General features: G+C 59.6%; 1 protein-coding gene across 2 annotated transcripts; it reads right to left on the bottom strand.

Annotated features, from left to right (window-relative positions):
• On the bottom strand, positions 1-12004 carry N4BP3 (NEDD4 binding protein 3). 2 transcript variants are annotated; one of them, XM_061151064.1, is made up of 5 exons: positions 11875-12004; positions 6106-6456; positions 5364-5894; positions 4663-4917; positions 1-4536 (listed from the first exon to the last, which is right to left on the bottom strand). In XM_061151064.1, exons 2-5 carry the CDS (start codon positions 6424-6426, stop codon positions 4009-4011), a joined length of 1635 nt encoding a protein of 544 aa, XP_061007047.1. In that variant the 5' UTR covers positions 6427-6456; positions 11875-12004; the 3' UTR covers positions 1-4008. The 2 variants fall into 2 exon arrangements, with proteins under 2 accessions (XP_061007047.1, XP_061007048.1); XM_061151065.1 differs by having other exon boundaries at positions 6106-6453; positions 11875-11959.
• Positions 12005-12217: the final 213 nt, after the last annotated feature.

Raw genomic sequence — 12217 nt, 5'->3', positions numbered from 1 at the left:
GAAGACTTTATTCAGTGGGGGCTACTGGAATGGGATTTTATGTAAGGGTCAGAGAATGGCCTCAATTCCAAATACAAGGAAAAGTATATTTCATAGTCAAGGTGCAGGGTGGAGGTCAGTGGATGAAAAATTACTAAGAGGAAAAATCAGGGGGCAGGGGGAACTGGCTAAACGACCGCAGAGAATTCTCAATGAAGGCAAGCCAGAGTGACCAGACATAATGTGGGAGATGGTGGAGGTGGAGGAACCAGATTGGAATATGGAGGGTGTTCAGACATAGAAGATGGGAGACTCTGGCTAACCTAACTTAGCAGGATTCTTGCTAGAACTGGGCTGCACAAGGAAGCACACAGGAAGGCACAGTCAGAAAGCTTGGAAGTGCCTGCCCAAAGTTTGGTCAACCTTTATCCCCTCGCCCCACCCCACCACCTGGAGTGATAAGTGAGCCAGCTCTCCTCTGAACTCCCATGGCATTCAAACTTCACCTCTCATAACATATTTCACTTTTTGTTTTTGCTGCATTATTTCATATTTCTTGTTTTTTCTACAAGAAAGAGCACGTTATCTTTTCTGAATCCAATATAGAGGGCTCAGCCTCCACCTACTAGAATGGTGGGTTATTGCCATCTGAATTGTCACTGTGGGGCCTACACCCTCCTTGGGAAAGGTTTCCCTAATACCCACAGCCAACCAGTCTCAAAGAAATCTACTCTCAATCCCCCAGATGGACTCCCTCTGCCTTCTGCGTGCTCTGCTGACCTCCTCACCACTGTGCGGTGCCTTTGTTGTCCTCACCTCTGTAATGTTGGCACTCTTCTGGCCCAGCCACTGCTGTGAACCCGTATGTGTTGTCTCCTTCCCTCATCCTCTGGAAAGGACCATAGGGGCAAAGGCCTTGACCACCTCAGCTTCCTCCCCGAAGGAGGCACTCAATACATCACTGTGCGGTGAATGGTGGTGCTTGACACAGACCTGGTCGGACCAGGTGGCATGAACGGTGAATGAACGCTTGGCATTTGAGCCTTTGCCACCACCCCCTACCACCTCTAGCTTGAACCCATGCCAGTCAGGGAAGGGGTCTGGTCTCTCTTGACTCCAAAGCCCCCCCAGTGCTTTCTGGGCCGGAACCACAGCAGGCACTGGGGATGAAAACAGAAGATGTGGCCCACAGCCCAGTGAGAAACAAAGGCGAACTGACCATTCCAACAGAACAGATAGAGCTGGTGGAGAGAAACAGGGGCTGTGGGCACAGGGAGAAAGGAATTGCCTGGATAGGGTGTGAGTTCAGCGAGGGCTTCCCTAAGGAGGGAAAATCTGAGCATCATGGTCGGGGAGTGGCGGGGAGACTGCCTGGAGAACGAGGGCCCAGAGAGCTGTTGGGATTAGGAGGGGTGCCACCATCAGTGATCCTGGAGGCAAGACTGTTGGAAGCCTCAAGTGACAGGCTAAGGGACCAAGGAGCCACTGGAGGACGCACACTATCGAGTTGAGAACAAGAGGGACCAAAGGAGGGAGTCCAGTGCAGGGAGCTAGTCTCAGTTCTGGAAAGAATCAGCTCTTGGGCCTAGTCTGCTGGGAAACGGGGTCAGAGGACAGCTGGGCTGCTGAGGGATCCACTGGGGGCAGGATGGAGGGGCTGCCCCAAGGGGTAGCCACTACAGTGGCACCTGTGATCAGCTGGCCCTAGAGCTGCCCAGCCGGCTTGGGGACAGGGAACTGGTTTTCCTGGCAGCGATGAGCTAACAGGAGCCGGTTCCCTCTGTGCCGCCCCAGCTTCAGCTCTCTCGCGCCCTCCCCTACGTTTGGGCCTGGCCCTGGTTTCTGGCACAGATGCCAAGTTTTGGTACCGCCCACCCACTCCCTGCTGGCTGTGCTGGCCGGCCCAGCTCCCTAATTGCTGGGTGGGGAGCTCTTCTGCAGAGCTGGGACACCACCAAGTAGACCCCAGCCACCGTGGACCACATGGGTAGCCAGCCTGACCAGCTCCAGCCCATGGGGTGAGCCAGGCTTCAGGCTAGCACTGAACTCTGGAGGGACCTTTGGAGGAACCATTGACCCAGAAATCTTGATTGGGTGGGGTGTGTACAATGGGTATCAAGGCCTGTGAAGAATAGGCCTGCCTAACTCAGGTGTCCCTACTTTCCCTCCCCAGGCAGAGGGCCTGGCTCAGGGGTGAGCCCAGATAGCTCTCAGCAAGGCCCAGGGGTCTGACCTGGCCACAAGCTCTAGTCAAGCCTGGCCAGGACTAAAAGGGGCTGAGAAGGGTGGGAAAGAATGGAACAGAGGGAGGAGCCCCAACCTAGCCTCCAACCCAGGAGGCCCAAACACACCCCCTTAGACACACCCACCACCCACAGCACATCTCTGCTGAACACACCTGCCACTCACACAGACATAAACACATTATCCCCACAGCAGACAGCACACACACCCCACTCTCCGCCCTAAAAAGGCGAGGCCCACTGGCTCACACTCCACAGCTGTGTCCATACCCCTGCACACCACTCCACCATCAGGGCCCACCTGAGGGGGCTGCCAGGTGTGGCCAGGGAAGGAGCAGAGCACAGCCACAGGGAGCAAACTGGGGGTGTCTGCAGAGATCTGAGGTGGCCCCTGCCCCACCAGGCAGCCTGGGAGGGAGATGTCTGTGTATTGATTACCCTGCAGCAGGAAGCACATCTCATTCAACCCTGAGCCCCCAGGCCCCAGACAGCCTAATGCAGCACCAGGCAGACAGGAAGTGCTCCATGTGTGGCAGAAGATACACTAATGCATCTGTAAGGACACCAAGTTTCACAGCAAGGGCTGGGGAAATGCCACTTGCATAGCCCGACTGGTTCTGTGCTCTAGGTAACCCACCAGGAGGGAGCAAGGGTCCAGGGAGGATGGGAGTGGGTTTTAGGGGCAAGGACCAGCAAGCCTTGGCTAAGAGCAAGGATCAGGCAATGCAAGGCTGGGTACAGAGGTGCTTCCTCCCAGGATAGAACTTTCCAGAAAACAAATCAGATCACACCTCATACTCCTGCTCAAGAATACCCCATGGCCCCATATCCCTATGGGGAAATGTCTGCATTCCCTGCTGCGGTTCTAGTCCTTTATCGAACTTTCTCTGCCTCATTTCCTGCATCTTTCCTGGCCCTCATCCCAATGGAGGGAGGGGTACACAAGCCAGAGAGAAAGGTGGGAGGCAAGTTCTGGGAGGGGCAGACTACTGGAGGCATAAGGCTCTCCAGCAGAAGCTGTCTTAGGCTGGCCCCACATCCAGCCGGGCCTGGGACCTGGGAGCCCAGACATTTTACCAAGAGGACATTTCATATTCTAGCAATGCCTTGGTTGACTTGTCCCTTTGTTTTCTTGGGTTCCCTGGCATTGTTCCCTATTAAAAGTCTCACTGATGCTAAAGAAAGGAATTTCAGCTCACATGGCAGCTAAGAAACTTTGTGGTGCCAGGGCAAGGATCCCTCCACTCCCGAACGTGCCTGTCCAGCAGCTGCACACAGAGGTGCCGGGTACACCCTGCTCGCCAATCATGGACATGGCGGAGCTACAGTCCAGGCCAACAGCCCCAACCCGGACCTTCCACAGTCCTCTGCACTCAGGCCAGGGACAGGCCTGACGTTATCACCTAGTAATTCCTCGTAGAAAATGTGATTTTATTCTGGGGAGGCCAAAGTTCCCATCCCAGCCTCCCCTCCTCATGCTGGCCCTATTTGCCTCACAGGGCTCTTCACTTGCAAACCTCCTTTCCTGGGCCACCCCTACTCCAGGGCTGGGCTCTGCCTGGAGACTCCTCAGCCAGGGGGATCTTGCCCTGGCTCCTCCTGCTACTGGCACCCCATCCAGCCCACAGCCCCACTGGATCCCTCCTCTCGGCCAGCCTCTCCATCCCTGGCTGGTCTCAGCAGCTTCCATCCCAGACCAATGTAAGGAAGGAGCTGGCCGTCTCAGGGTGGGCTTGTCCAAGCCATCTTCTGACAGTGCCTCTGCTGTCAGCTTGCTCCGAGGGCCTCAGATCTTGGAGGACTCAAGCCGAGGGCTCCAGGGCTCCGGGGGCTCCCGCAGCGCCCGCAGCTCCTGTTCCAACACCTGGTTGCGGCGATACATGTCCATGTAGCCGCCCTGGATCTCCCGCTGGTAGCGCAGCACCCGCTCCTTTTCCTCCTGCCACGTCCGCCGCTCCTGCTCGAAGCGCAGCGCCTGCTCCTGGCCTCGGAGCCGCTCCTGCAGGAGCTCGGCCCGCAGCTGCTCAGCCCCATCTCTGGCATCAGCGCCTCCCGCCTCCCCCAGCAGCCCCCTGCTCTTGCAGTCATCGGTCTCACAGCTGCCCGGGGCCTCCTCCCGAGGGGCCTGCTCCTGCAGGCTCCGCACGGCCTCCCGCAGCCGGGCCAGCTCTGCATCCTGGGCCTGGGCCTGCGCCCGGCTGCCCCGAAGTTGTGTCTTCAGGCTGAAGATCTCAGCTAGCTTCTGAGCCAGTTCCGCCTGGGCTTCCCGCAGCTGCTGCTTCAGGAGGCTGATCTCTGCTGTTTTCTGGCACACCTGAAGGGGGGACAGGGACGGGCAAGAGCCAAGCCAAGCAGGTTAAGGGGGGGAGCGGTCAGAGGGCAGGCAGAGGATGGCACGACAGCAGTGGGGGCAGGAGTCTCTGAATGCCGGGTCGCTCACCTCCCAGCGGGCTTCCTCCTCTGCTCGGGCACTAGGATCGGCCTCTGGGAGGCTGCCTGGTGGCCGGGGCTCCGGGCCCAGGCCCCGCTGTGCTAGCAGCTCCTTGCGTAGGCGCCGCTGCTCCTGCTGGGCCATGAACAGCTGCAGCTGGAGGTTGCGCTCACTACGCTCGGCCTTCTGGGTCACCTCGTGCAGTCGCTCCAGGTAGAGGCGCTTCAGCTCAGACAGCCACAGCCGCTGGCGCTCTTCCAGCACCTGCCCAGGGGAAAGAGCACTTGCCAGGGCCCAAGATTCACACACCGCCCTGCCACCCCTGGATGCCAACGGCCTGCACTCCCATGGCTGGCCTGCTGCTCCAATGCTCCAGCTGCTTCTGATATCCTGTCTCAACACCACGGGGTCCAGGGTGCAATGCTTTGGGCACACATGTGCCCCAACCCAGGATGTGTCCTCTGCAGGTGAAGTGTCCCCAGCACGCGGCCCTCCCAGGGAGTCTCCCTCCCTCACAGCTTCCTGCAAGGACCACCAATGACATGACATCCCCACCATGTGGGGCGTGGGGAGAGATGCAAACTCATCTCTCTCTTCCTTACTCTCCTATACCCGGAGCCCTGCAGGAGAGCTGGCAGGTGACCCTCTGCCTGCCCTGTACACTAATGCCAGGGGTCAGAACAGGTGGCCAAGGCAACAGCTGCTCTCACCTGTGTGAAGGGACTGGCGCCATCCTCCTCACCCAGGCCCCTCTTGAGCTCCTCACAGGTGTCCGGCAACACAGCCACCATGTCCTCGGCGGCGGGGCAGGAGAATTCGTAGGGGGGTGGTGGTTCGGGCAGGCAGTTCAGCAGAGCCAGTGGACAGCCAACCTCCTTGGAACCCCGTGAGGCCCGGTCCAGGGAGCCCCCAAGATGGTTAATGTGGCCCAGGGAGGAGCTGAAGGGGCCGGGGCCAGTGCTGGGACTGTGGCCAAAGCTGCCCCCGCTGGAGGAATCGGACAGACTGGGCTCGGGCTCGGGGCCGCCCTCATCCAGGCTGAGGGCGTGCAGCAGCTGGGCACGGGCCTGGGCCTGGCTGGCCCGGGGCCCGGGGCTCAGGGGTGGGTGGCAGGCCAGCGTGTGCAGGCTGCCATTGCTGCGCCACAGCTTCTGGCCCTTGTGGGCCGCCAGGCTCTGCATGGACAGGAAGCCTTTCCCGGTGCCCGAGGCCGGCTTGAATACTGATGGGCGAATGCGACACTGCCAGAAAGAGAGGGCAGGGATGAGGCTCTGGGCTGACTGCTCTCTGGTGCTCCCTCCCGAAGCCCCTGGGAATCCTCTTTGAGAATAGGGGGTACATGTCACCAGGCCAGCCCACAGCAAGACTTCCATGTCCTATCCCAGCCTCGGGGTCTTCAAGGAGGGCCCCCTCCCTGCCCTGCCAGTGGGGAGGGGAGGAGCCGAGACACACCTTGTCAAAACGCCCCCGTTCAGGCAGCGAGGTCTTGCTGAAGTCACCAGCCCGAGGGTGCTCCCGGTAGTAGAAGCTGGCATAGTCAGCAGGCTCATTCCGAGGGGCCCGCTTGGTGGTCTTGCCATCCTTCTTGGGAAGGTGCAGGTAGCTGAGGAGCTCGCGCTGGCCCAAGCCTTTCCGGAGGAGCCCATCAGGCTGCCGGGAGCCCCGAGACCCTGCGAGTGCCGCCCGTAGCTCTTCAGGGGAAAAGTCCTGCCGTTCCAACAGGCTGCCCACGCTGCCCATGGCAATGCCAGCAGGGCCTGGGGCTGTGGCCATGAAGCTTCACCAGGGCACAGGCGGCTGCTTCTGGGGGTTGGGAGGCTCCATCAGGGGCAGGCACGCACTTGCTGCCCAACTCCCCCCCCCAGCCCACCCAGGAGTGGCAGATGTGGGTTCCAGAGAGAATCCGGAACAGGACCCCTAGAGAAATTAGTAGAAGTCCCAAGGCTAACCGTCTAGCGCCCTAGTTCCGACGAGGGGCCAGTGTGTGACTGGGGTCACAGGGGTCCAGGACCTGAAGCAGTAGGATAGGGGCCCCTCCCAGGACTGAGCTGGCAGAATCCATCTCTGACTCTAACTTTGTTCATTCTCCTGCCAGGCACCCAACATGGTGGGTGAGCGGAGGGCACAGGGAACCAAGACCAGTGGCCTCAGAAGCTCCAATCCTTCTTCTTCCCTTGGGAGGGGGGAAAAAACCTCATTCAACCCCTCTTCCTGCAGAGGGTCAGAGTTTTCCCAAGGGAAGCACCTGGCACGGGTGGGGTCAGGGGCTCCAGAGGGACGGATACAAACAGGAAGGGCCCAGGGGAAGGAAGGATGGCAGGAACAATGGCCACAGTTTCCGGAACAGGTGCTCATGTTGGGGCAGTGGCAGGAGGCAGGGAGACGGGGCAGCCAGAGCCCCTGCCAGTCCCTCTAATATGCTGCCACTTCAAAGCCCACCGCCAGGCATCAGGGCCCCATTCCTGACCCAATGTGTGGAACCAATCAGCGTGTGGGCCCTGGCTTCCTCATCTGGACAATGACTATGTCAACTCTTATCACTCATGGATGCTGGGAGGGCTGGCTAAGATTAGAGGATAAAATGCCCAGTCCATGGCCTGGCCCACAGCCAGGGTCAACACGGGCTAGCTGAAGCTGATTTAGCTGGTAGACACACTAACACCACCGGCGAGTGCCCAAGTGACGGAGTTATGGGTTGCCTCCCACCTGTGCGGGACCACACTGTGACCACACCTGTCCCCAGTGCCCCGCTGGATCCCCTGTGTCCATCCCAGCACTTGGCACACAGTAAGTGCTCAGAAAGGAGCTGCCAAACGAACGAATGCCCCCTTCTCTGCCTGTGTGCTACGCTTAGACACCGTCATGTCCGACTCTTTGTGATTCTATAGACTGCAGCCACCAGGCTCCTTTGTCCAGGGGGATTCTCCAGACAAGAATACTGGAGTGGGCTGCCATGCCCTCCTCCAGGGGATCTTCCCCACCCAGAGATCGTAGCAGGGTCTCCCGCATTGCAGGTGGATTCTTTACCATCTGAGCCACCAGGGAAGCCCAAGAATACTGGAGTGGGTATCCTCTCCAAAGGATCTTCCAGACCCAGGAATCGATCCAGGCTCTCCTGCATTGCAGGTGGATTCTTTACCAGCTGAGCCACCAGAGAAGCCCCCTTCTCTGCCTCCTACCCGCTAGTCCCATTCCTGAACAGACACCCAGCAGGCACGATGCAGCTACAAGTCTGACGTGCCCCGCCCCAACTGCCCCAATCCAATATCCTTCCGGGACACAGACTGCCCCAAACAATGGTTAGGAGGTTCCATCTTCCTCAACCATTTCCAGGTTTTGTGTTTGTAGAAGACAAAGCTCTCGGCGAGGAGGGAGGGAGAGGGGTGGAAGGCACGGCCCTGCTCCTACACCCTGCGATCCTCAACTTTACCTTGGGCGAGAGAAACCTTCCCAAGCTTCCCTTTCCAGTCCCCAGACAGCTCAACCCCTCTGGGGGTGCCACAAGCCACAGAGGTTAGGGGAGTCATTTAGATAAGGGATGACAGGTGCTGGGCACCTACAGTGATGCGGCCCTGCGTAGGGGTCTCACAGAGTCCTGGCACATGATTAACTGTCTGTGTTTTTTAGGTAAGGGCAATGGGGCTCCAAAAGGTGAAGTGGCCTGCCCAAGGTCACAGAGCTGGTCAGAGTGAGGTGCTGGGCTGTGATTACAGTACAATGACTCGAAATGTCTAGTAGGAACCGACAATGTCACCCACAACCCAAGAGTTGGAATCGAAACATCTTGCCTCCCACTCTGACACCCCTTCACCATGACAAGCCCACCGAGCAAAAGACAAGCCCACTGAACTCCTGTGACTGCTTCCTGGGGAGGTAGACAGCAGAGAATCTGGTCTCCAGTCCACCCTTACATTATCTCTCCATGGGACACCTCCCTTGACCATGCCTCAGTTTCCCCCAAATGGGAAAGACTCTACTTTCTCTGCCTTCCTGTAGGGTTGCTGTTGACAGCCAGCACAGGGATAGGGAGGTGAAAGGGCTCCTGAGCTGCAGGCCTGGTGAGAGCCTGGGGGCAGGGATGGTGGCAGGGGGAGCAAAAACACGCCCACTTCATCTCAAACACACACTGCTTAATGTTCCCCTGGCCACAGCCTCATTTCCTGTCTCAGGGAGCAATAATCAACACCCCATAACCCCCACAGAGGGTCTCAGATCCAGGGGAGAAGCAGTCATGGGCCCAAACACGCACACCACGTACATACTGCAGTCCAGTCGGTGCCACCAGCGGCCCAGAAGCTCCTCCGTGAGAGGACACAGCGAGGCTCACAAACACTCAAGGTCATCCACGCAGCACTGAGCACCTTCCACACACAAATGCCCAGCTGTCCTTCCTAGCCCCGAGGCTGCTAGATGTAGGCAAGTGTGTGTGTGTGTGTGTGTGTGGCAAGGAGAGCATGGGATCGGCTTCTCTTCACACTTGAGTTGAGCAATTTGAAATAATTCCGGAGCGACACAGAGGGGCACCAACAGCGCTTCCCTTTGTCTTTATCTAAGGCCCCCACCCTCCCCCCTCCTCTCTCCACCCCTCCTAGATAACTTCTCAAGCTGTATTATTAGCTCCTCCCCCTTGGGCCAAGACCCCCGGCTTTCAGGAGGCTCTACCCTGCCCAGGTCTCAATCTGGGGACAGTCCTTTTTCCTAAGACTCCATCCACCTCCCCTGCCTTCCCCACATCCCCCAATACACACATTCCTTCCCGTTGCTTGGAAGCCCAGGGACTGGCCCAGGGCAGCTGTGCAGGAGAGGATGTGGAGGGGGAGGAGGAGGGGAGAGAGACAGCAAGTGCCTTGCAGCCCCACTGGGGAAAACAGGGCCTCCTCCTCCAAGTGCCTGGGCTTCTCTACTCAGAACTCATGACGTGCCTGGGGCCCAGAGCTCTGCACAGAGCAGAACCTCGCCGCCGCCACCCCACTGCTCTGCCAGCAAGCTTTCAGCTGGTCACGTAGGCCGTATTCTGCACAGGTCCTGGTTGGTCCCAAAAGGGTCCTTTTACTCCTGCTTCCACCTTCCCCTCCACCCACTCCAAGATCAGACAGCCTGGACACTGGGAGCATCTCTCTGGACCAACTCTTGGTGGAGACCAGAGAATGGGGCTGGAATACGGCCCTGGCCGTGAAGCAGAAAAAGACAGGACGCTCAGGGAGGCATCCTGGTGTCCCTTAGTGGGTACTTCGCTGGGTCACCCTGATGCTGGGCCTGGCTCATGCTCACAACACACATGGGAGGGGAAGAGTGTCATCCCCCACTTCCGAGGAGAAAACTGAGGCCCAGGAGGTAAAATAAGGTGCCTAAGGTCATGTTCAGCTGCACAGGAAAAAGTCCATAGGCTCTATACATTTAGAAGCCTGCCATGACCCCATTGTGCCATCTCCTCTGGAGTGCACCCAAAGCACTTGGGTAGGTAGCTCCCAGTCCGACCTCGACTGCCTTTAGCCCCTCGTGAGCCCTGGCTCCAGGGAGGGTCCCACCACCTGCTGGAGGATCAGCTTTGCTGAGGGGAGTGACTGCAGCTGCTGCCCCTGAGGAATGGGACTGGAATGTCCCAGCTCCAAACGAGGGGGCAGTGGGTAAGAGGGGCCCAGGGAGGAGACGGGAGAGGCTGGCATTCCATAGCCCCATTTCAACTCATGAAGAGGCAGAGTCCTGCTGGAGTGATTCTTAGTATCACTAAGTCACTTGCACTCTACAGTTTTTATCAACCCTTTCATCATCTGATCTCCACGACAGCTTCGTGGAGGCAGGCAAGACAGTAGTTACCCTTACCCCATCCTTCAGCTAGGTAAACTGAGGTCCAAAAAGAAGTGAGCTGCCCATGATCTCACATGACCAGCAATCCCAACTCCCCAGGCAAGGCCCTCTCTTCTGCCCCAGGTTGTCCCAGCCAAGAGTTACCAGCTGCCCTCCCTGGGTTCACACACTGCTGTGGATCATGTCTGCTCAGCTCCCCACACCTGCTTCTCCCAAGGGTACCTGCAACCAGGTTGGTTTGGATCCCAGTCCCCTCAGCCTGGAATACCCACTGCCTGCCCCTGGGTCAGGTAGAAATAGTGGAAACACCGCTGCATGGGCACTGTGAGCCCTGGAAGGTGCTAGTTCCATAGTCGCTGGCGTGAGCAGACTGGCCGCTCTCTTTCAGTCTGGCACATACACACCCACACACAGCCAGTCGGCAGGAGAGGAGCCCTGCCCAGGAGGGCTCTGGGAGGAGGCAGATCACCGGTTCCAGGACGGCCTCCTGCCTCTCTCCTTCCCGGGGCGGGCCAGGGAGAGAGCACCACTGCCGCGGGACAGGCTAAGCCCCCGGTGCAAGCCAGGAGAAACCCGGTCTGCTCGTGGAGGCGGGAGGGAGGGGACTGCCGCGTCGGAGACGACAGGTCCCGGTCCTTTTTTCAGGACGCAGTCACGGCCCCGATTTCCGCCCGGCTCCAGACGGGCCCTCACTTTGGCCGAAGGTAGTGGCCAGACTGGGATGGTGCCCAGGATCTGGGAGCGTCCGCTCTTCACGGGACCCCTGACAGCAGGCTGGCAGCTGCCGCTCATACAGGGCTCATATAGTGGAGGAAGGGGTATCCCGGAGTGGGCAGGAGAAGACAGGAAGCCGTCTCTTGGGGAAGGTGGAGGTTGGCATCTCCATGGAATTTCCTCGCGGAAGGATGTGGCAGAGGCGAGGGCTCCCCCAGAAGTGGGGAAGGTCCCCAAGCTACCTGGGGGTTGGGAGGGGATGTCTCTCCCAAGCTTCTCTCTAAGACTTACCCCAAAGGGATGGGCTGTGGGCGCTGAAGCCGAGGTCAGACTCCCGCGCCAAGGGCATCTGCCCCACCCCAGTGGTGGTTCAGGGGTCCCAGGAACTCCTCCAAGGAAAGCGCGTTTTGCATGGGTTACGGAGAGCATAACCAGTCGCCTGCCCTTTCAGCACAGCTTCCCTGCCCGCGGACGGTCCCCGATCCCGCACCTCGGTGCTTCGGTGTCTGGAAGTAAGGGGTACCTGGGCGCACACCTCACCTTGCCACCCCTGCCTACTTCTCAGACGGGAACCTCGCCCGCGCAGGGCTGCGGGCTTGGCCAAGGTCGCCGGGAAAGCTAGACCTCGGCGGCGGCCAGCCCCACCCCCCGAGGCCAGCCCCGGGCCGCAGCTCCAGCCCTTCGGTGCGCGCTACTCACCATGCTGGCGCCCATCCGCACCCCTCGCGCGCTGCAGCTCCCTTGCGCGCGGATTTGAACCCTTCCTCCAGGGCGCCAGCTCCGGCCGAGACTGCGAACCAGGCTGGAGCGGCCAGGCGGCAGGCGCCGGGAAAACGCGGGCGGGCGGGCGGGCTCCGGAGCCGGATTGGCGAGGGAGGGACGCGTTCGGCCGCGCTCGCTAGCCTGCCCCAGAGGCGGAGGGAAAACCCGGCCTGACTCACCGGCGTGCGGCCGACCCACAGCCCGGCCCGGGCCCCCGGATGTGGGGGGCGGGGACGGGGGCCACCCCCCGCCCACCGCGTGCCAACCTGCGCCCCGCCCG

Source organism: Dama dama, chromosome 9, assembly GCF_033118175.1.
Source record: "Dama dama isolate Ldn47 chromosome 9, ASM3311817v1, whole genome shotgun sequence".
Classification (NCBI taxonomy): Eukaryota; Metazoa; Chordata; class Mammalia; order Artiodactyla; family Cervidae; genus Dama; species Dama dama.
The sequence above is the reverse complement of the archived record's forward strand: the minus strand, read 5'-3'. Positions and strand labels throughout refer to the sequence as shown.